At 29.1% G+C, this 22,596-nt stretch overlaps 5 protein-coding genes across 12 annotated transcripts; 3 read left to right on the top strand and 2 right to left on the bottom strand.

Moving 5' to 3' along the window:
• Window positions 1–124: 124 nt before the first annotated feature.
• LOC126923555 (uncharacterized) lies at window positions 125–4,501 on the top strand. 5 transcript variants are annotated; one of them, XM_050737117.1, is made up of 5 exons: window positions 125–227; window positions 1,367–1,563; window positions 1,829–1,907; window positions 2,064–2,835; window positions 2,983–4,501. In XM_050737117.1, the coding sequence occupies exons 3-5, from the start codon at window positions 1,875–1,877 to the stop codon at window positions 4,167–4,169; spliced, it is 1,992 nt and encodes a 663-aa protein (XP_050593074.1). In that variant the 5' UTR covers window positions 125–227; window positions 1,367–1,563; window positions 1,829–1,874; the 3' UTR covers window positions 4,170–4,501. The 5 variants fall into 5 exon arrangements, with proteins under 5 accessions (XP_050593074.1, XP_050593071.1, XP_050593076.1 ...); XM_050737114.1 differs by lacking the exon at window positions 125–227 and adding an exon at window positions 285–413; XM_050737119.1 differs by lacking the exon at window positions 125–227 and adding an exon at window positions 285–413 and having other exon boundaries at window positions 1,367–1,633.
• Window positions 4,502–5,130: 629 nt separating this feature from the next.
• On the bottom strand, window positions 5,131–13,024 carry LOC126923550 (serine/threonine-protein phosphatase 6 regulatory ankyrin repeat subunit A-like). 2 transcript variants are annotated; one of them, XR_007713221.1, is made up of 15 exons: window positions 12,730–13,024; window positions 11,944–12,329; window positions 11,678–11,870; window positions 11,407–11,596; window positions 11,089–11,335; window positions 10,901–11,015; window positions 10,503–10,813; window positions 10,212–10,422; window positions 9,627–10,153; window positions 9,402–9,556; window positions 9,050–9,328; window positions 8,735–8,970; window positions 8,529–8,658; window positions 8,184–8,451; window positions 5,131–8,082 (listed from the first exon to the last, which is right to left on the bottom strand). XR_007713221.1 is itself a non-coding variant. In XM_050737107.1 (14 exons), the coding sequence occupies exons 1-14, from the start codon at window positions 12,754–12,756 to the stop codon at window positions 8,339–8,341; spliced, it is 3,120 nt and encodes a 1,039-aa protein (XP_050593064.1). In that variant the 5' UTR covers window positions 12,757–13,024; the 3' UTR covers window positions 5,131–8,338. The 2 variants fall into 2 exon arrangements, 1 of the variants encoding a protein (XP_050593064.1); XM_050737107.1 differs by having other exon boundaries at window positions 5,131–8,451.
• A 128-nt stretch (window positions 13,025–13,152) lies between these two features.
• On the top strand, window positions 13,153–14,713 carry LOC126923566 (cilia- and flagella-associated protein 221-like). 2 transcript variants are annotated; one of them, XM_050737149.1, is made up of 5 exons: window positions 13,153–13,497; window positions 13,573–13,769; window positions 13,832–13,935; window positions 14,022–14,181; window positions 14,595–14,713. In XM_050737149.1, exons 1-5 carry the CDS (start codon window positions 13,243–13,245, stop codon window positions 14,689–14,691), a joined length of 813 nt encoding a protein of 270 aa, XP_050593106.1. In that variant the 5' UTR covers window positions 13,153–13,242; the 3' UTR covers window positions 14,692–14,713. The 2 variants fall into 2 exon arrangements, with proteins under 2 accessions (XP_050593106.1, XP_050593105.1); XM_050737148.1 differs by having other exon boundaries at window positions 14,269–14,713.
• A 7-nt stretch (window positions 14,714–14,720) lies between these two features.
• LOC126923549 (protein MMS22-like) lies at window positions 14,721–20,571 on the top strand. Of its 2 annotated transcripts, XM_050737106.1 has the most exons (19): window positions 14,721–15,741; window positions 15,836–15,970; window positions 16,040–16,193; window positions 16,279–16,464; window positions 16,554–16,667; window positions 16,741–16,926; window positions 17,006–17,253; window positions 17,316–17,413; window positions 17,485–17,660; window positions 17,748–17,906; window positions 17,971–18,208; window positions 18,276–18,504; window positions 18,565–18,661; window positions 18,733–18,927; window positions 19,015–19,188; window positions 19,258–19,611; window positions 19,691–19,893; window positions 19,962–20,150; window positions 20,214–20,571. In XM_050737106.1, the coding sequence occupies exons 1-19, from the start codon at window positions 15,527–15,529 to the stop codon at window positions 20,266–20,268; spliced, it is 3,405 nt and encodes a 1,134-aa protein (XP_050593063.1). In that variant the 5' UTR covers window positions 14,721–15,526; the 3' UTR covers window positions 20,269–20,571. The 2 variants fall into 2 exon arrangements, with proteins under 2 accessions (XP_050593063.1, XP_050593062.1); XM_050737105.1 differs by having other exon boundaries at window positions 17,485–17,906.
• Window positions 20,269–22,563, bottom strand: LOC126923565 (high mobility group protein 20A-like). Its single transcript, XM_050737147.1, has 7 exons — window positions 22,300–22,563; window positions 22,033–22,225; window positions 21,764–21,947; window positions 21,387–21,666; window positions 21,232–21,313; window positions 20,891–21,106; window positions 20,269–20,814 (listed from the first exon to the last, which is right to left on the bottom strand). Exons 2-7 carry the CDS (start codon window positions 22,121–22,123, stop codon window positions 20,678–20,680), a joined length of 990 nt encoding a protein of 329 aa, XP_050593104.1. The 5' UTR covers window positions 22,124–22,225; window positions 22,300–22,563; the 3' UTR covers window positions 20,269–20,677.
• Between the last annotated feature and the right edge of the window lie 33 nt (window positions 22,564–22,596).

The following is a 22,596-nucleotide window of genomic DNA, read 5'->3' as shown; positions in this document are numbered from 1 at the left end:
TTTTTAAAAGAGCATCGCCGTCTACTACACGACTCGCTTGTGACACCACGCACAATCGCGAAGTCAATATTTGAGCAGAATATCGATTCGCCAGAAAAACTAATGTCGATTCTCGTCGCTAGTTGGCGCGCATGCACAATGTTCTGAGATCAAGTACAAACACCAGACTCCACCACGGAAATTCAAGATTCCAGAGTTTCTTTATGATTTCAAGCTTTTATATAGTTGTAAATATGAATTTCACTACTATATAATAAAGTTATTGCACTTTTTCTTCTGTTGCGATACGATAAAAGTAAAAGAAGTCAAAAGTATTATAGAGCAGACTAAAGAACTATTTCTGATGTTTCCATCATTTCATCTTTACTTTATTCCCGCAAGGGGCGCTTGGTCTTCCGTCATTTTGCATAGAAGTAATGTATTTTACAAAAAATCTTAATTATATCTTACTATAGTCATGTTACATCCTATACATATATTATAAAAAATTATACATTTAAAAATGTTGTTGTATTTCTAAATCTTACAATTATTGCAATGGGAAGAAATGTACTATTTACATGTGCACTTTCAATGCATATTATAATAAATTAAGGATAGTTTCTTTTTATTTGAGTTACGACAATAAGATTACATCGTTCTTTATAATTGTAAATATTGACAACAGTCGCAACATTATTAAATACCCATTTATTATATAATAACTATTCGACTGTTACATAGTAAAAATAACTTATAACTTGTTCCTTTTTTTTAGATTAATAGGTCTTTATAGGGTACATTTCTCAATATCTGATTAGTAATTCTTTTATGTACAGATAATATATGTATAGTTACTACGCATTAAATTTTTACGATATTGTATAGAATGCAAGATTTTTAAATTTGTTAAATATTGATTGAAACATTAACAGAACTACGTGGATAAAAATTGTGTAAAGGGCATTAAATTTAGTAAAATAATCCGTTATTTCTATAATTCAATGTTGATATAATAGTTTCATTATTAAATTTCCTGTTGATAATACTGATGTTAAATATTCTTAGTTTATATTTTCTAGTTATTTGCAACGTAAGTCACATATTCAGAAAATGTGCAATATTTTTTAATGCTTTGTATTATATAATACCAGATTGTTCAACTATTTCGTTACATTACTAAAAATGGATTAATCAGTTTATCTGTTTATCAGTTTATTAGTAAATCTGAGAGAACAGTAAGCACATAAATAGATTTTATAATATTTTTGCCGATATATAATATTTATATTATATAAAGGATGTTAATTGCATAACAAGAAAAATAGTTAATATCTAAAGAATATATACATAATACATAGTGTCCAAACAAAATTTTAATTCTTAGGTTGGCTAGCTGAGTTGTACAACGGATTTTGTGAATTTTCATTTGGCTAACCTAGATATGTATATTTGAATACATGGTAAAAGTTTACTATGGGAATTTTAGGGTTGGGATTCTCATGCTCTATACACGGGGAAGCACCGATGCAAGGATATATAAGACGTGGCACCTATTTCTTCGTATCAGTTAGTACATCGATAGTAAGTTTATTATGTTTTAAAATTTATTTACATATTCTATTGAATTACGCATTACCAAAAGTTTTGATGTGTAAGTGAATTTTATCTACTTTGTTGCTATAAAATAAAACATTCAAGCATTATTAATAGAAACATTCACACATTACATTTTATTGTAATATTTTATTAATGATTTTAATGTTTTGTCCAATTCGTTTGTTTCAAAATCAAAAAATAATATGTGAGAAGTTAAAAATTTATTGTAATTTAAAAATATATGTTGCAGGTAAAATCTATGTAATTTTGTACTTGTAAAAAATTTTGCGCCTATAATGAGTACAATGTCTAGTACGGATCCAGTTTGGGTAAATATCAATTATATACATGTACATAATGCTCGCAGTCATTTTCATTAAAAATGAAAAATATAAAATTAAAATATATATTACAAAATATAAGTTCCTTAAATATCTTTGTTTGCGCACAAGAATTATTTATTTCATTTTTTCAATTCTCTGTAGGATGAAATGTTGAAAATTGCTGAGATACAGCAACAAGAATATTATGAACTTTTGGCGGAATGGACACTGTATGAGGAAGATAAATATAAGTATTTAAGACAAAATATTGGGTTTGCAATTTATGGTCCTGCATCAGAAGATAAAACGGCTGATGTTGTATTATATGATAAGGATAAAATAACTAATAACTATGATTTAGTTGAAACATTTTATTATTCGAAGAAAGCCGAAAAGACTATAGATATTATATATAACAAAATACTTCAATTTGGAGAAGAAAACATAAAAGCAAGGACAGGAGAAAAATCAAACACAAAAGGAGTTTACTATGGAGTAATTTTCAATTTAATATTCCGTCCTAAAAATACGTCAGTTAATAATTCAGTTCATCTTACTTTAAAAGAGGAAGATGAAATAAATATATGTTCAACACCAATATTTAAGATAAAGTATTCACAATGTAAAGAGCAACAAATTTGGTATATTGATATGTACGGCAGGGTATATAAAAGTTGGACAGATTACAAGGAAAACAATACTTTACCACCATGTACCATGGTTCTTCCAAAGGATGGATTTTATCAAGCGAATACAACTTATGAAATTACTGAAAAATATTCAACAGTATGGTTAGAAATTGTATACTCACCTGCATGTAATCCTATAAATACTTTTTTTAATATAGCAGATACAGCTTCTAGTGTAATAGGTGTGACTGGAGTTGCTTTAGGAGTTGCATCTCTTTTTACACCTATTGGTCCAGTTGTGCTAGGTAGGTTACATAAAGTTGTATTTTATATTCATATGCATAAGTGTTTTTCAATTTATATATATATAACAATACAATATATTCTTCTGGGAGTAATTGTTGCATAATAACAAAATAAGTAAAATTATAATAATGTTGTTACAATTGCAGGTGCAACAGCATGTTCTGGGGTAACTGGTGCATGGACAATGGGTAGATCAATACAAAACTTAGTAGACAGAAGCTCTCATGAGGAAACTATAAATCCACTAGAGGATAGAGGTGCATTTTCTTCATGGTTAGGTATAACTGGCAGTACGATTGGTATAGCAGCTTTAGGTGGATCTTTTGCTATTACTAAACTTGTTCAGAATGGTAGTAATATAGGCACTGCAACTAGATTTGCATACAATACATTAATATTAAGTAATTTAGGTATCAATGGTTTTGGTGTAGGATATCAAGCATACTGTATCTATAATAGATATCGGGAAGATGGCACAGTTCATTTTTCAGATGTAGTATCTCTGACAGCTCATATTTTGTTCTTTGGTAACACAGTTCTAAATATGCAGTTTGCAGCAGATTTAATTGAATCTACACAAGGTAACATTTTAGATAACTATAGAAGCACTTTACGTTCCAAAAATCTTCGTAGAAAATTTAATCATGCGAAGCGGAATGCTGCTGCAAATAATACAGATAAAATATTTGAAAATGCTGAAGTTATACGTTACATCAATAACAAGCAACAGTTACAACTTGAAAATAATTTGGGTGCCATTCCCACTCACATGCCTACCATATCTTTGCAAAATCATGAACTGATAATTTGTGGTATAAGTTTACTAGATCCAATGAAATTTGTAGACATATTATTTGCACATGACAAGAATGAAAATAAATATTCATTTAACAAAGAGAATAGCAATGCTCAAGATAAATTGCCTCAGTTAAAAGATTTGCTATTGTCTTTATTAAAGGATGCATTTTTAAATAATGGGAACAGTATAAAATATGATGTTGATCAATTTATTGAAATTTTAAATGATATAAGATACATGAAGAATGCCTCATGTTTTCTTCTTATAATATTTAAAATATCTCATGCTCTGATAACAAAATCTTCATTTGATTCAGAGTATTTACATAAAGCAGTTCATTTTGTATGGAATTATATAAAAGAAAATTTTAGATATTTAGATACATCTTCCATTAATGATGAACAATTGCAAAAACTATTGAATAAAATAATAGCAGCCTTGTTTGAATACATGGCAGTTACTATAAAAGAGTTATCACCTGCTTTTGCAAAATATATGGAAAAATATGGAATTTTACCTAACAATTTTACCTAATATAATAAAAAATTGACTCATGACATCTTATTTCTTTAATTTGCTTAAACACACATACAATTAAATCATAATATCTATACATACACAGAATTGTGCCTTATAATAGTATATTGTATGACATTAATAAAACGGTCATGTAAGTAATTTTGTTAAGAATATTTAACAATATTTAATGACGATAAAAGGGCACTTGTTTTCTATTATAAAAGTAAATGAAAGATAGTTTTAAGCGCTTGTGATAATTACTATATTAATATTAATATATTTGTTTGATACCAGAAAGATGTACATCTTTATAAAAAATAAGAATAAAATAAAAAAGTAAATAGAAATTCTTTGTTTTATCCTATTAAATTATTAAGATAAGGACAACTATGCTTTAATCTATGAAATTATTTATTAATTACTGAATTACTTTTTCTGAAATAAATCTGTATGATAAAAAATGTATCTCTCAAGCAATTCTTATTTACTGTTTAATTGATTAGTTGTTTGTTGCAAAGAATTGAGGCAAAAAGTGATGTTTTGGATTAGATGAACATGACAGAATAAACGGTTATAAGCATTAAAAGAAAGAAACAATAATATATAAGATGGATTTTTATAAAGCTGAAGATGTTTGAAGTATTGAACTTGTTGAAGATAGCAACGTGAGTTCATGCTCGCCCTCCACATACGGATGCGCTAGTTACAAAAGGAAGTAACTAAAAGATTGCTCTAGAGGCAATCAATAGAATCAATCGATAATTCCAGATACTTCTTTTGTTTTCTTTGTTTCTTTTTCCCCTAGTATGTAAGCGCGTGCAAAAAGGTTCTTTTTGGCTCAGTGCGGTGCGATAGATTTATCCGTGAAACGTAATAATAACTAATGTGATCCTATCTCTGAACATAAAAATAACAACAGAACTTTTATATTGCAGAGAAAACAGAAAAGACGTGGATCTACAAAATGAAAAGAAAATTGTATAAAAATAAAACATAATGTCGTTTATTGATTACAAATGATCGCGTAATACAGAATGCACGATATCAGAGACAGTCGTTTAATTGTAGCACAATTTTAATATAATATTACGGTATGAAATTCCCAGAATTCATAATATACATACCGATTAATGTATTAAAAAATATTTGTCAATATGTACAACGCACATGATTTTTCACATTTTTCAAGAGAAAAATAACGTATTATTTGATCTTTGCGTGACTCGCAAAAGACGACGTACAAACTGGATTGACTATTTCACCCTAAGTTTTCCACATTTTCGTACCAACGCATTAGTACACGTACTCGTCTGTGGTATCACGCACACTTGGACATTCACCTGTTTAAACAATCATCGCAATCGATATATATATACAATAAAAATACATACATATTCCGTGCACGATATGATTTGAAAACTCTTTGATCGGTCGAAATAGACACAGCATTATCTGTCGCGTCTCTATTTTTTGTTACAATATTGGTAGTGATAAATGCAAATATTACGGGAATACTTAAGTACAAAATTAACAGAGCATACATATAGGGTGTCTTAATAATCATGATACAATCAGCAAGGTACTGATGTACGAAAAAATTAACTGAAAATGTAGAGTGAAATTGTTACGTCTTTTTAAATTAAATTAATTAAATTTTTATATTTTTATCTCTGAAGTTTCAGTATTATGAACTTCAAATTATATATATTTTACGATATAAATTTTAATACATTACCAGTGTCATGAATACTGAGACACTCTATATATCGATGTACGCATAAAAGAAATCATTCGACTTACATTAATTGATAGTTCAATCATGGTCTCGATCAATCATTTGGATCATTAATGATGCTTCACCGTAACTACTTATATCATCTTTTACAAGCTCTACTTTCATATTTTCGTGTGTCAATGTGTTTAGGCAGTTTAGGCTTTTACTACAAATATCTAAGAAAATATCTAAACTTCTCTTCTCTTTTTGTTAATCTGTACTATTATATTAAAAATTTTGTCAGGCAATGTAAGTCCGCTTTTTGTATTTACAACAGGACATTTTAATATGGTACTGTTTATTACTTTCGTACTAGTTCTTTTTGTTAATTAAAAACGCTCGCGCTTTATATGATAAAATGCAATTGAACGCAATTGAATTATTAGTTGAGCTGATTTCTCTTTATAAACATATACATATTTCTACAAAAAACATCAAACGCTTGTATAACGTACCTAATCTTAAAATTCCAAACTGAAAAATTCGAGAAACGGAATCTGCTTGATGTACTTATATATCGCTTCACAGTTTAAATAAAGGTACTACAAATGGAAGACCTTAGTTAAACTTATTAAAAATAATAAATGCAAAGATTCTGTGCAATATTTATCTTATATCAATAACCTAATATTCTTTCCTCCATAAGATAGAGAGAGCATTTCACTAGTAATTCATCTACTTCTCTATAGATAATAAATTTATAAACTGCAAATGTTTATACAGTTAATTAATCGACTATGCATTCATTGGTTAATGTCCTTTATATGGTCCACTTCAGACTCGTCTCAATAAGTAAAATAATAAAAACTGCCTTGCTACATCCTCTATTAAAATGACTATTACAATTCCAATGGACAACATTAATTAAATCACTGTACAGTGTTGACTCAATGTAAAGTAAACGAAAATATATAGACTTCTTTCTCTTTTATGCTGACTAAATTTCAAACATGATAGCATGATCATATTTAAAAAACTATGACATTTTTTATTCATACAATTTGTACTTTTTCTAATTGATGAAAAATTGATTACATTGCAAAATATAGAAAGCTTTATTATATTATAAATATTGCTGATTATTAAAAATATGCAAGTAACAGCAGTAAGCTGGCGGGTCTTAGGAATTTATTTTAGGAATTAAATTTACGAGTCTATGGAGCATCCTTACGTTACAATAAAATCGATAATGCAAGCATTATCGTGTCTTTTTTTTTAATGAGGTATCAATTACGTCAGCAATTCATTATATGAATATCTATGTTTCATCTAAAAACCATTTTTTGTACCAGACACATTTACGCGTTGACCACAGTGTCAGGAGCATATATGTGCATGCAATTATGACATTGAAGCAAAAATAAAGGTATGTATATTCCCTTAATCCTAAGACACCTATGGGAGGGTCAGAAAATGTCCACAAGACTCTAACCCTTAAGTTTTCCTACAACAAATTTTTTCTAAGAGGCCAGTAATCTAATTTCTCTTGAGTGTATTTGTGATATAACTAATTGACCAGTGACAAAATTTACTTTCAAGCTGTATGTAACACTATTATAAATTACATATAAATCTTAAGAGGTAGTTATATGTGTTTCGATGTCAGTGACAGCTCATGTGTTTATTATTATGTCATGTTATCTGAACTGGTTTAGTCGTAGTTTATATGAAGACCATACAATCGAAATATTATAAAAAATATTATAAAAATGTCATGTGTTGCAACAAGATAGTCTCAAAGAACAAAAAGTATTATTGAAAATAGTTAAATTCGATCATTTGCTCAAAGTGTAAATAAGTGTGTCTTTTAATGAATAAAACAGGAAAAACAGGATTTATCGCCTGTTATATATATATATACACACACACATATTTATATATATATATATATATATATATATATATATATAACAGGATATATATATATAAATTTAGGTTATATATATAAAAGGATATATCACCTTTTTTATATAGACAAAAAATGACCCACTTTTGGACTGATTTTACATCTTTTAACACCTTAGGCGTCCTAGGATTAATATAAGATATCTAGTTATACTTACTGAATAATATAAACTTTTAAGCCTAATATTATTGCTCTCTTACCCATTGTTTAAATATATATTATCATACTCCTCTTGGCAGTTCGCAATTCTATCGAAATGTTAATAGTAAAAATGGGAGTATTGTCATTATTACTTGTTAAGAGGCTGACAATTGCAGATGAACGATTGTTAAGCACTGATTTCCCATACCTGATAAATTGGCTCTCTTACATATAGAAGCATTATGTCAAAATTGAAAACAACCAACAGCTTGTCCAAATTAATCTTGCTGCATCAATATTTCCGTGTATTGAATCGACGTTTAAATTTTGAAACGCTTGATGATCTAAGCGTGATGCCTGCTGTCAGTAAAACTCCGAATCTGAACTGTGTTGTGAATCGCCACTTCTGCCATTTAAATATACTTCTGATGTTTGTTGAATTGACGGTGAATGTTGTGCAGCTTCCCAATTTTGACCTATGGTAATGGTTGACTAATAACTTATGAGAAATCCTGGACTAAAAATTGAGAATTGAGAACATTAATATACGCACCATGTGCAGCAAGAATGGTGGCTAAACATCGTGCTACAGCCGGATTCGGAGCACAAGCTAATGCAGGTGTGAGTCCTTCTGCATCGACAGCAACGACACTTGCACCCGATTGCAACAGACGTCGTGTTACCTGTGGAAAATAAATTCCTATGAGTGTTCTTACAATTCTAAAACAATTACTTAAATACAATGAGTCATTTCCTTACCGTTACGAGGCCGTTTCTTGCTGCTAGATGTAATGGTGTTCTTCGCTGTTTATTGGCCATGTTAATAATGCTTTGTTGTTGTTGTGATGTATTTTCACCATTAGCATTAAGTGAATTGATCAAATTTAGTAAGAGTGAAGCAGCAACAGAATGTCGTCTTTGACAAGCTAAGTGAAGAGCTGTGTTTTTGTTACAATCAACAGCACGCACATCAGCTTTCCATTCAAGCAATAACTCTATCAATAGAAAAAATTATGAACATGAAGAAGAAACACCAAATAAGTACCAATATTTATATAATTAAATAAAATATACCAATAGCAGCACATTGACCCGTAATAGCAGCACAAAGTAGTGGCGTTCGACCTGAATAATCTGGAGTTTCGAGCCCAGCTAATTCAGGTCCAACAGAACTTAAAATCAGTTTTGCACATTCTACAGATCCTGAACTAGCTGCAATATGCAAAGGCAACCGACCACCTGGAACATCTCTCGGAGCAGCGACAGTCTTTCCCCCAAATTTATTTATTAATAATTCTAAACAATGTGCTGATCCCTGATAAACTGCACAATGAACAGCCGAAAATGGACTACCTGTTTACAAAACGAAATAATTTAGATTCAAAACCAAGAATACTCGTTTACCTAACATCGAGAAAATACCTACCCTCTAATGAGTCAATTACATTTTGTTCTAACAGATATTCCACACAATTCGAATTTCCATTGTAACAGGCCCAATGAAGGACTGTACATCCTTGATCATCTTTTAAAGTGGCAGCAGCAGGATTAGCTTTGACAAGAGAAGCCAATGCTTTTACTCTACGAAAAAAATAAATTTTGAGTATATAAAAATACTGGCAAATCTTTTAATTAGATAAAAGGAACCAACCTTCCACATGCGGCAGCTAAATGTAATGGCGTTTTACCATTTGTATCTTGTATCGCCACTTGTGCACCGTGTGATAATAATAGCTCCACTAACTGATGATCACGTTCCTTAACCACTGCTCGAAATAATGGTGTATGCTTGTTTATGTCTAGTAAATTACAATCAGCTTTGTATTTTAGAAGTAACTGGGCGCATTCTGGATTGCTATTTGCCACTGCTAGTGTTAGAGGAGTTCGCTGCTTAATATCGTAACAATTAACTACGTTTGAATCTCCTGCATTCTCCAATAGAAGTTCTAGACAATTAAGATGACCTGCTGCCGCTGCGCAATGTACTGGAGTACGCCTTGTAATAGAATCTTGAACCCATACACAAGCCCCATAAAACACGCATAAAAGTTGAACGCATGTTTGGTGTCCTTTATAGGCAGCTAAATCCAGTGGCGTTTTACCAGTATCTTCTTTAATGTTAGTATTGGGAAATAATGGTAGTAGTAAGCTTAAAATTTCAATATGTCCATGGTATGCCTATAAATGTAAATAATTATATCTTCAGTTACTGAACTATTAATTTCTTGAGACTTACAGCAAGATGTAAGGGTGTTAATGCAGGTAATGGAGGTTCTGACTTTCCTGTAGAATTAGATGACGCTGCTAGATTCCCTTGTGGACAAGCTTCTAATAAAGCTTCTAAAGCTGGCTGATTTCCTCCAGCTACAGCGTAATGAATAGCAGTAAAGCCTCGTTTATCGCACAAACGCGGATCTGCTTTGTGCTTTAATAAATACTGTACGCATCTAGGTAGAGATAATATAAATTAAATTTTTAGAGAAATTCTTGTACAGAGTAAACTACACATAAATAATCTAATACTTACTGAGCACCAGAATCTCTGGGATTTGATGCTGCAGCTAAATGCAAAGGAGTTGCACCGTCTACGTCTTGTGCATTAGAATCACTTCCAAATCCAACCAAAGTAAAAACACAAAGATAATGACCTTGACTAGCAGCATGATGAAGTGCTAACCTGCTATAATTATCAGTTAATCGAAAATTAGCTCCATTGGATAACAATAAATCTAAACAGTCAACAGATCCCTTGAATGCTGCTAAATGTAATGGTGTTCTACCACGAATATCTCTTGAATCTATACGTCGGCTATCAACTTGTAATAATTTCCTACAGACCTGTAAATATCATTAAAAAATTAATTTAACATAAATGTTAGTATATTAGTTATATTAGTATATTAGTTATATATATAAACACGTTACCTCGATATGACCTGCCAAGCAACTAAGGTGCAATGCAGTACGCTGTTCAGCATTGCGCGCTGCTGGGGATGCGCCATACTCCAATAAAGTTGTTGTTAAACATTCATGACCAAACCTACATGAGTTGGGATTCAGATAAATATTGAAAAAAGATTATTGAATAAAATAAAATTGTTATTGTAATATACCAAGCGGCGACGTGTAAAGCGGTATTTCCATTTTTATCTTTAGTGTCTGGCAATGCTCCAACATCAAGTAAGCTTTTTGATCGAGTAAATCTACCATGGATTGCAGTCATATGTAGAGGTGTACGCCCATCTTCTGACTGAACATTTATTCTCAAACCAGCTTTCAAAAGTACTTCTAAACAGTGAACACCATGAGTGCTAGCAGCAGCAACGTGTAACGGCGTTTGTCCTCGATAATTTACAGCTTCTATTAAAAGAATCATCTGTTATAAAAATTGCAAACAAAAATTTTTTCAACAAATTTTAAGATCATCTCACCAACGTTTGCTGCATTGGCAATTAATTCCGTAACTGCATCAGCATGACCATTTAAACATGCAATATGCAAAGGAGTATTTCCATACACATTTTTTGCTTCAATATCTGCTCCAGACTTAATTAATGTATGCATGCATTCTACATTGCCAGATGCTGCAGCTGCATGTAACGGAGTATACAAATCTCGATCCTTCACAATATACAAGTAAATATAAATAACATTTTATAACATAAATAACAAGAATGAAAAATGTTAAAAAATTTATATTACTTTAACATCTACATCTGCTCCTTTTGCTATAAGTGCCCTCACTATTCCATCATGACCCATGTATGCTGCAAAATGTAAGGCCCTGCGATCTTGCCTATCAGAAGCATTTATTACACAACCAATTTGAGCCAAATATTCTGTCATTTCCAAATGTCCATTGTAAGCTGCATGATGCAAACTTGTTCTACCACCTCTGTAAATGTTTATAGTGTACATGATTAACTTCTACTCAAATAAATTAATCAGGGAATATTGAAAATACAAACCTGTCTGCTACGTTAATGTTCATTAAATGTGGCACTATCAGCTCAACACATTGAACCGCATTATTTGCTGCTGCTACATGTAAAGGAGTTTGCCAACTACGATCCCTGATATTAACATCTGCCTTATGGCTTAACAAAACTTCTACTACATTGGGATTCCCTGAGCAACAAGCTCTATATAAAGGAGTTAACCATTTCTTATCTTTAGCATTTACTACAGCTCCATTTAACAAAAGTGCTTCTACAATTGCTGGATCTCCCCTATATGCAGCTGCATGCAAAAGAGATCTTTGTTCCCTATCCTGCCAATTTGGATCTTCCTTTCTTGATAACAATGCTCGAACTTCGTCTACATCTCCAAAAAATATAGCTTGTAACAAAGGAGACTGCAAAGATACCAATATTTTATTCCAAAACATATTCAAATCATATATTTTTATATCTTTAATCATACTCGTAGAATATAATATCAGTACCCTTACATTCTAAAAAATAATACAAATAGGTGAAACTAAGAAGCTTAATAAGAAATAACCAGAAAGTAATTACTATACAAAAATTTTATAATATGCAATGATGCGATAAATTTATACTAACTTAAAGTTCCTAAAGTTTGAGTTACGTGATAATGTAGAGGAATAAAATGCTAACAAAATTATTATATTGCAAAGATTTAGAAACAAATCGGATGTTTGACACATGAGTATAACCTCCAACTTCGCAATTTATCTATTCGAGAACTGTTTAGCAAAATGCATTTATTTAAAGGAATAGAGAAAGACATACCCCATCACGCAATTCTTGTACGTTCATGATTATATATAGTAAATTGTTTCAGTTTATACAAACACGGAAGTATTTATAAAAACATATTTGTAGAACTGTAAAAAACTGACATAGTAGTGTGAGTCATACTTCACAAGTATCGTTAGAGATGTTACTTCCTTTTTTGCAATCGACAATTTATTATAAGCGTATTGTGGAACCAACTGTTCTTCAAATAAACAGCGGTATCATGTATATGAAAAAATTACGAAAATATCCATAATAATTCTATCTTCAAATATAAACAGTTATAGCTATCTTCTCATAGTGCACTCTATCTTTGTTCTGTCAAATTATCAGAAGCTTTGTAAACAGATGGAAATGTGAATGACACATTCGCGCGAAAATTAAATTATTTACCGTAAGTTACTCGAATTAATATATGCTTATCTTTCAGCTGTTTCCTGTTGCATTGCACATAACAGATTTCTCTGGTCAAATAATATTATTATAATACCAATTTTCTACGCTGAAATGGATATGGATATATTTGACCAAACGCAATACTGTATAGATAAAACTAAAAAAAAAAATATACATAAATTTGGAGAGGAATCAAATAATGGCATATTAAGCGTAGTACCCTCGAAATTGAAATTTAATTTTGATTTCGGAAATTTTAAAGTTCAAGAGAAAACGGTAGAAATTACGAACTTTTTTGTTAAACCGTGTCCCATTCGATTTTTACCAATGGAAACTCATTATTTCAGGTTTAAAGATATCTATCAGGTGAATAAAAAGGATTGAAATTCTTTCTTTAATTTTTTATGTTTCATATGAAATTAAATTGTACATATTGTATAGAGAACATGGCTCAATCCTGGATCTGTTTTCAAAATGAATATTTTATTTATACCTGATGAAAATAGAGATTATAATGACACTTTAAAAATACTTTATTACAATGATCAAACAACGCAAATAAAAATTTACGCGGAAATGGCGACCAAATTTTCCTTTCCTACTATTGTGAATTTTGGACATGTACCACTTGGTCGAACGTAAGTTACTTCCTCGATCATTGTTTAATATATTACATGAATCTAATTATTCATTGTTAAAGGGTTTGCTACAATATACCAATACATTCCCACGCAGAGAAAGATTTTTCTTTCACTATTATACCATTTAACGGAGGATCGTGTGTCGACGTTTATCCTCGCTGGGGTGGGGTATACCTATTTACTTATATAACACATAGAATGTCATAGAATAATAATTAAGATTATAAAATTGTGTTATTCATGTTCTAGGTCACATAAAATCAAAGCAGAATCCTACAATAATTGCGATTATTTATAGGCCTCTTAGATATATAAGTATGAATTTTGAAATTCGAATATTCATATCTGATCTATGCAAAAGTCCACATATTATAAATTTCTATGCCTATACTCGACCAGGTCTTTTACGGTGAGAATACTTATAGACACAATTTCTAATTAAGAAAGAAAAAATAATACAGATAAATATAATTTGAAAACATTCTTGAATGATTAGAGAAAAATTGGGGACCATCGAAGCAAAAATAAAAAGCAAAATACAGCAGAAAAATATTAGCACAACTTTTTGCAAAGGAGCAAAACCAATTTCCGTAAAGAAAAATAAACCGAAATATTTAAAAGAATCTACTATGAAATTCACAAGTTCCGAAAAACTTTTATTAAAACAATGTTATTTCCCCCTTTACACATTGCACGCTGTCAACTGTATTTTAAATTTGAAAATTCGAAAATTATTTAACGAATATGAATTAAAGGGTTAGATTTTATATATATAGGCTTACATGTAAAATATATATAAGAAGTAAACTATTTGTTTGTCAGGACCGTTGGGTGTATTTTTATCTCAAACTATGGAGCAAAAAGCACAAAAACTGAAAGAATTTTTGGTAAAAGTAGAAAATCGCTATCGAGAAAATGAACAAGTGAAATATCATCATAAGCCGAAAGTAAATTATGGAACATCCAATGCTAGTAAAACTCAAATTGTTGAAATTAAAACACAGCAAGAACAAGCTTGGAATGACTATAAAGATTTAATAATGACCTCAGAAAAATGTATCTTCGAACAAAAAAAGACTAAAGAGAGAAGGCAAAGAATTTTAAGGATTTCTCAAACTGTACTCATATATCTTAATTATAAATTATTTACCTTAAAAAAAGAACTCTTTATAATAAATCTTTTTCCTCAGTATCCAAATTCAATCCCAACATCGTCTCGGAAAGAAGAGCCATTTTTCCACTATTACAAAATTCTCCCTTTTCTTCAAGCGGCTCGTAAAATTGTGTTAAGGAATCGATTAATAAAGGCACTTTCAAAATTGCAAAACATTACACTCGAATTAATTAGCAAATTTGAAGAACCATTTGTAAAAAATTATTCACTTACTTTGAAAGCTTGAGAAATAGAGCTTTATACAATTTATTGCGAGCCTTGACTGAAGGTTTAACATTGTTTTTTAAATTTGTAATTTACTATAAAATGGTCATTGCAAATATTTGCTTCAAAGTTACGCGCATTATCATATGATTTGTATCTAGGTGGCACTGTTACAAATGCCGCCAAAACTTAGGAAAAAGCGTCTGCTCATGGTTGAGATTTGACAGAGAAAATTTGCAAAAGTTGTGCATAATATTCTTAATGTAACTCAATATTTTATGTATTAGATCTCAGATTTAAATATAAAAATATGTGTTTCAATTTGTGCACACATTTGCATTGAGTAATTTATACTTTTTTCAATAACACTGTACACATGGATTTTTGTTTAACTTTCAACTGTAATGGAAAAGTGAATCTTAATGATTGGGAATTAGATAAAAATGGTTTATTCTCACGAGGAGAAGTGGAGAAAGTTTTGTATCCACAAGATGAATGTCTCTCATCAGAAACGAATATACAACTTTTTAACTACACTGTGCCTTTTACAACAGCATTGTTAGATCTAAAACATTTTAACAAATGCATGAAGTAAGAAGCATTTTTGTATGATTGCATGAATTGTTCTATTTTATTATAAAAATATTTCATTATACTTATTGATATCTCATTTATGTTTCAACAGTATGCAATTAAAAATACTCAGTAGGCATGAGACCCATAATCAAGTTTTAAGTTCGAAGGCAGATGATATAGATTTTTATTATGTAAGATGTATAATATCAGAATTTATTCTATATATTCGAATATATCTAAATAGGTAAGATAATTTATTCTTTAAAGCTATTTTTGTTTGTTTGTTATATATACTAAGAATATAAATCTGTAGTATTAAAGGGAATTATCAATCATTGCAAGTTATAAATGAAAATATTGAAGAAGAATTTAATGAATTATTCGTTATAATAAAACATTTCCTAGAAAGAATACATAATATTCCTGATACAACATTCCATTATGCACCCTCTAAATTAGGCAATCAGGTTTGTAGATAACAATAATATACACAATATTGTATTTAAATATAATGATATTTAATATTATAATTTTATGCTTCACATATTATAGTGTACACAACCAGAATATCATATGTATCATATGCACATTGAATTAAGGTGGTTCTTCATCTCATTAATGTATACAAAAGATATATATAGCCAGTATTCAATTGAAAACCATTTGGATGAATTTGAAAATGTTCAAGCAATGATTATTAATGATCTAATTTATATTTCATTAAAAATATTTGAGACGGTAAAAGTATACTGTTTTTTTATAAAATATTATGGTTAAATATTTGAATATATCTTTTAAATCTGTGTTTTCTTTGCAATACATTCTAGATGCCTTTGACACAAGTACAACAGAAAACTCCATATAATTGTACTTGTATTCGTGAATTATGGCTTATGCTTCAGATATTTATTGATAGTTTATCTGATAGAATGAAATCAAAGGTATTGTATATATAATTTTTTATGGATGTTTTATATTTATTTGTTTTTATGTTGCTTGTTTTTATATTTATAGTCTTTTTGGGAGTATATTAATGAATGCATCAATAGATTATTGAACAGAAATGTATCTAATAACAATAAAGACTTTCTAACACTTTGTAAAAATTCTGAGCTATTCTGCTTATGGATTGTTCATCATCTTTCACTTTTATATGGATACAATAGTGATGGAATATACTTAGGATCTAAATGTTCAAGGGTAATTATATTTTAATCTTTTTATTTTTCAAATCTCCTTGTATTAAACAAAGTTAACTATTTATTTATTTTTTTTAAAGATCAGGCCTAACTATGAGCAAGTAGAAAGAATTTTGAAAACATATATTTCTAAAGGTGGAAAAGATGGTGAACGAGATGAAATTGATGAAGAGTTATGCATTATGATACCTTTATTAAATACTATAGTTACTAATTGGTGGCACCCTCAAGTTTCAATTATTTCTCTTCTTTGGGATTGCTTTCATAAAAGATTAGACGAACCATTTCTGTTACAAGTATCTGGCCCTTGGACATTGTCGGTTGAAAAGTATGTAAATGCTTTATGTATTTATAATTTTTTTATCACAAATTTAAAGAATTCTTTGTTAGGAAAACTACTATGGATCTTCTCAAACAAGTAAAAGATAGAATTAGTAACATAGAATGTATTAAGGAATCAAGTTATGGAATGTTCTTACGTTTACTTGGTAAGTCTTGTTTCTATATCAGTTAATTGAATTAATAAATATATTAATTTTATCGTAATTACATGTTGTAGGATCCTTTTTACGTATAAATTATAATAACAATGATACAAAACATTGGAATCAAATTAAAGGTCGCATTTATTCTAAATTTTCCAAGGGTAAAGTTGAAGAATTTTCAACAACTGGCTTATATAATTTTCTTTCATTATTCTTAACATTAGCTGTTACTGCTGATACTACAAATGTTGTAAGTTTCGAATACAATTATTGTCATCCTCTTCCAAAAGTTATGTACGTGAAAATAGACAAAAGATTTATAGTTAACTTTTTACAGTGTTCAGTAATGTTAGATCTTTTACCGTTATCAAAAGAATATAATAATGAGAATGGTAAAAAACATAATTTAATTTGGAAAGGAAAACTGGCTGTTCTTCTTTTATATAATGATCTTAAACTGAACTTGGCAAATATAGCATCTTTATATATAAATACGGTACAGTATAATAACTTGGTCTCAGTAGACTTAGTATTTTGTGTTATTTTAATTGAATTTTTAGGTGAATATTATATGCTGTCGCAAAGATGATATATCTCGTATAATGATGAATAATTTCATTGATGTATTTAGTACGATTTTGTCATCCACCAACATTGGATTAGGAAAATATTTATTATTTAGTGGATGGATAGATCGGTATTTATTAGAATGTTCAAATAAAATGGTAGGAACGTTAATGAAAGTGTTAATTAACGTTTTCGAAAGCTGCATTTACCTCGCTAAAACTTCTAATACAGGTTCGCTATTTTTTCATCATATAAAAATTGTAATTTGTTATCTGTTTTTTAATTCATTTATATGTAGGTGATGTAGAACAGATGCTGGACGCTTTATGGTGTTATGTTGCAAGTAGAGTTAGACAACTTGTATTTGATCCTGCTCTTACTAATGTACACTTTGAAGATATTTCAAAACTTGCTGTTTTATTTACTTTAGAAGCATTAAAAAATCCAGCAACAGCAAAAAAGTATAAGCATTCAGCTACAACTTTATTTCAGCACTTTGCATCATCAGTAATTGTTAAAGACATAAGGTAATAGAATTGAACATTTATATTATAATCAAAATATATTATATAAAAATCTCATTTCAGAATTACAAGACATTATTTGACATTAATACTTAAACAAGACCAAGCAATTCAAGATTTGAAGAAAGAAATAAAAAATTTTGATACAATAATTATACAAGTTAGTGAATAAGATTATTAAATAATAAATTATTTGAGTAATACAATTTTTGCATTATATTCGAATTTTAGGCATGGATAAAATGTTCCATCATTGGTCATGATACAAACAGGAATGAAATAAAAGTTTTACAAAATTATATATTACAATTGGAAGACATACAAAAGATTTTTGAAACATCTAATGATATTCAAGAATTTCAAAATAACGATGAATCTATTTTAATGTTTATAATGCATTCAATGAAGAAAAGAAGCACTTTGAAAGTAATATGTTTATACAATTATTCATATATATATATATATATATATATTAGAATGCAATTCGAGATGCTCATTACTAATGTTTTTTAGACTGAACAGGAACGAATTCAGTACGATATAAAATGGAGATTGTATTTCAATCATTTAGAAAAATGGATTCTTTTACCTATTATGGAGGAAACTAAAGATTCAGAATTGGCTTTATGGATATATAGGTGCATTGGAACACTAATTCTCTGTACTTCCATTATGTTATATTCTAAAGTAAATATATGCAGTTATTCTATGTAATTAATGAATGTGTGCATTATAGTAACTTAAATTGCTTTTTAGAATCAACCAAATAACATATTCAGAACATTACTAAATAAAACTATATTGTCAGTGGAACATAATTTTTTAAAGAATTTGGGAAAGAAGACGTTTTCTATGATACTTTTGGGTATGGAAACCCTTAATGTTAAAAGTGATATATCACTTCAAGTATTAATACGAGATCTTTTTGATCAGTACATGCCATTTTTAATAATACCAACTACTAATGCAAATACTTTTAAAGTATCTGATTCATTACTAAAATGCTTTAAAGATGCAAAGGCAGATTATATACGCTTGATATTTGAGATTTTGATGACGAATTTTTTTAATGTTTCGAATGACAATATGATGCATAAACATTTTTATTTAGTATGTATTATTATTTATATATATTATTTTATCTTTTATATAATTATAAACCCATTACCATTTATTATCTTTAATACAGGTAATGATACTTTTACAAAATCTGCTTAAAGATGAAATAAATTATGCATGTCATATAGTAGAATCCATTATTGTAATTTGTACATCATATATTATTGGATGCTATGTAAAAGTTCATGACCATCATCCACATAAACAACAGACTATTGACTTTATAAATAATATTATTAGAAATAGATATTACAAAGAGAATAATTCTTTACAGTAAGTATTGTTTTTCACTAATTTAATATTTGCTTCTAAACAATAATTTATAGAATTAAAAATTCCAGGGATAAGTTCTATAATATAATATCTAGTTCTGTTAAAAAGTCACTAATAATAAATCAGCATAATACTTTCGAACTTTTACGTTCGATTTTACCAATATCGACTGAAATGGTACAATTTTTATCACCAGAACTTGAATATACTTTAAATGATTTGGAAATCCATCGACGCCCAAATGCGGCATCTTTTAGGTAAGAAAACCATGAAAAATAATTGATTATGCAAACTATACACGAATTTTGATTCACTTTCAGATACTGCTGGAATCAGCTTCGAAATCTTATGAAAAGCAATATGACAAATCACTAATAAGTTTAAAAAATTTATTAATAAATGTCTGAGAGTATCATAATGATACTTTCTTATTATGCTACGAATTGATTAGGTACATGTAAATTACACAAACGAATAATTGCATCTGTATACATAACTCTATGCAATTATACCTTATAAATTATATTTATTTAAAAAATAAGGCATAATTTTAAAATCATATTGGAAAGAAAATTATTGTTATATAAGGATATACCGTTATTATTAAACTATACGCAAGATGTATAATATAGATGAATAATATAGAGTATACGCAATTAAAAAAGGAAATTATATTTTACGAAGTATGTAGAAAAGAACACAATCACTTTTTTTATTTTCGATGCGAATGCCTTGAACGATGGTGTTTTATTGATGTAGTAGTTGTACTACCGGGAGGCGATCGTCATCCAATTAATTCAAGGCGAGATACAGCGTTACGCACAGCATTTCGCAAAGATTGTTCGACATTGCCAGTCAGTAACGATTCAAGTCTTTCAACGTAATTATCAATATTTTGTAATGTTGCCCCTTCGTTCGTCCCTAATAATAAAAAATACACAGTAATACATGTATGGGAAAATAAATCCTGTAGAGAAGATTATTATACAAATTCAACCTGGTAGAGGTACTGAAGCAAAACAACTTGCTAATTGTGAACGAAGAGAATCCAAATGACGCTGTAAAGCTTGATTAGTCGTGTGTTGTTGGTTTGTTTCAGATTCTAAACGATTTACAGCTGCATACAAACTGTCTACATGTCGTTGCAGCACTGCATTCTGAGCTTCATAATCTGATGTAGCTTTCCTTAATTGTCTTAACTCAGCTTCACATGCTACACATATAAAAGTTATGTAAATAAAATTACTATTTATTTATAATACTTCTAAAACATCTATGATGATTTTAAGTTAATTATTTTGTATATGAAGAGTAAATATCAAAATATTTATCATGTACCTTTATTATGATCCAAAAATTCCTCTGTAAAAATAGGTATATCAAAACCTGTGAAGTCATTATCTTTATCCTGTTGAATATCCTAATAAAAGATTAAATGTTAAAATTGATATGGTAAATTGAGACAGTTGATAATTGAGACAAAAATATCATACATTTTGCTCTGAATTTATATCAGTTCCATTTCTTTCCTTTTTATTTTCTTGTTGTTTTTCTGAAGATTGTTTTTCGCTGAATAATCGGTATGCTTCTGTCTGTTTATAATCACTAAATTCACGATTATATCGTTCTTTATCCTGCTCTGCTGCATCTAAATATTGCTGTTTTTGATCAGCAGGTAGAGTACTCCATTCTGAAGCAAGGAGTTTTGTGATTTCAGCAAATGATAGAGTAGGGTTTTCAGCCCTTACTTTCTCTCGTCGATCATTTAAAAATCTGTTATAATTAAATATATTTTTCATTTTTATTGTACATTTTTGAATACTGAAAGAACACTAAAAGAACACTGAAAGAATACTCAAAAGAATTACACCTGAAATAACCAGTTAAAGGTTGCTTAGGGGCAGTGGCATCTCTTGGAACTTTCTTCCTCTTTTTAGCTCTATTAGTTGTATTGATAGTATTACTTGCAACAGCAGAGGCTGTATTATTTTTTTTAATTCCATTATCACATATCGAATCAGGTGTTTTATCTTCTCCGCATCCAGGTGATTTGTCTAACAAATAAATTGTTACAATTAAATAATAATATAAAGAAATATTCTTTTATTTTAAATGAATAGCTTATCAGTCTAAATATACTTGTATGTTCCTCAGTTTCTCCATTGTAAACAGGTTGTTCTGATCCACCATTACTTTCAGGCACATCATTAATTAGTGCACTTTCACTCATTTTTTAATAATAAATGTTTTCACTTCGTTTTAATATGTTATTTATTTTAAACAAAACACATGACTGATTTTATTAAACTTAAAATTATACTTTTATTAACACCTGTCAAGTTACATGAAATATACTATTATTTTATAGAAGACATAAATTTAATGATTATGAGATATTATACTTACTATAATTAATATATTTTTAAAGGACGTAACGAAAGAATGTGTGTAATAACAGTTTATTAGGTTAAACGATGCAAATATTAGTATGTTTATAACAATGAAGCATGAAGAAAGCACTATAATAAATTCGGATCGGTATTAGTCTGTTGTATATATTTTTTAAGAGGGAATTAATATTTTATGACAAAAACAGAATATTGATGAAAACACATAATCCTAAAACTTGGTTGGCATAAACACTAAAGTCAAATTTTTATGAAAACGATTCGAACGATACTAATTCAAAAGTCTAATTTTACC

The sequence above is a fragment of the Bombus affinis genome, chromosome 13 (assembly GCF_024516045.1).
Source record: "Bombus affinis isolate iyBomAffi1 chromosome 13, iyBomAffi1.2, whole genome shotgun sequence".
NCBI classification, from domain to species: Eukaryota; Metazoa; Arthropoda; class Insecta; order Hymenoptera; family Apidae; genus Bombus; species Bombus affinis.
This window is presented reverse-complemented; position numbering and strand designations above follow the sequence as displayed.

What these genes read in the sequence shown, in the direction of transcription:
- LOC126923555 (XM_050737117.1), top strand. Translation starts at nt 1,875, where the DNA reads ATGAGTACAATGTCTAGTACGGATCCAGTTTGG. An exon ending in CTAGTACGGATCCAGTTTGG is followed by an intron (nt 1,908 to 2,063) that starts GTAAATATCAAT and finishes AATTCTCTGTAG; the next exon opens with GATGAAATGTTGAAAATTGC. An exon ending in TATTGGTCCAGTTGTGCTAG is followed by an intron (nt 2,836 to 2,982) that starts GTAGGTTACATA and finishes TTACAATTGCAG; the next exon opens with GTGCAACAGCATGTTCTGGG.
- LOC126923550 (XM_050737107.1), bottom strand. Translation starts at nt 12,756, where the DNA reads ATGAACGTACAAGAATTGCGTGATGGG. An exon ending in CCCAGAGATTCTGGTGCTCA is followed by an intron (nt 10,423 to 10,502) that starts GTAAGTATTAGA and finishes ATCTCTACCTAG; the next exon opens with ATGCGTACAGTATTTATTAA. An exon ending in TGTAATTGACTCATTAGAGG is followed by an intron (nt 9,329 to 9,401) that starts GTAGGTATTTTC and finishes TTTTGTAAACAG; the next exon opens with GTAGTCCATTTTCGGCTGTT.
- LOC126923566 (XM_050737148.1), top strand. Translation starts at nt 13,243, where the DNA reads ATGGATATGGATATATTTGACCAAACGCAATACTGTATAGATAAAACT. An exon ending in GGTTTAAAGATATCTATCAG is followed by an intron (nt 13,498 to 13,572) that starts GTGAATAAAAAG and finishes CATATTGTATAG; the next exon opens with AGAACATGGCTCAATCCTGG. An exon ending in CATGTACCACTTGGTCGAAC is followed by an intron (nt 13,770 to 13,831) that starts GTAAGTTACTTC and finishes TCATTGTTAAAG; the next exon opens with GGTTTGCTACAATATACCAA.
- LOC126923549 (XM_050737105.1), top strand. Translation starts at nt 15,527, where the DNA reads ATGGATTTTTGTTTAACTTTCAACTGTAATGGAAAAGTGAATCTTAAT. An exon ending in CATTTTAACAAATGCATGAA is followed by an intron (nt 15,742 to 15,835) that starts GTAAGAAGCATT and finishes ATGTTTCAACAG; the next exon opens with TATGCAATTAAAAATACTCA. An exon ending in TGGACATTGTCGGTTGAAAA is followed by an intron (nt 17,254 to 17,315) that starts GTATGTAAATGC and finishes ATTCTTTGTTAG; the next exon opens with GAAAACTACTATGGATCTTC.
- LOC126923565 (XM_050737147.1), bottom strand. Translation starts at nt 22,123, where the DNA reads ATGAGTGAAAGTGCACTAATTAATGATGTGCCTGAAAGTAATGGTGGA. An exon ending in AGAAACTGAGGAACATACAA is followed by an intron (nt 21,948 to 22,032) that starts GTATATTTAGAC and finishes TTTATTTGTTAG; the next exon opens with ACAAATCACCTGGATGCGGA. An exon ending in CCTTTAACTGGTTATTTCAG is followed by an intron (nt 21,667 to 21,763) that starts GTGTAATTCTTT and finishes TAATTATAACAG; the next exon opens with ATTTTTAAATGATCGACGAG.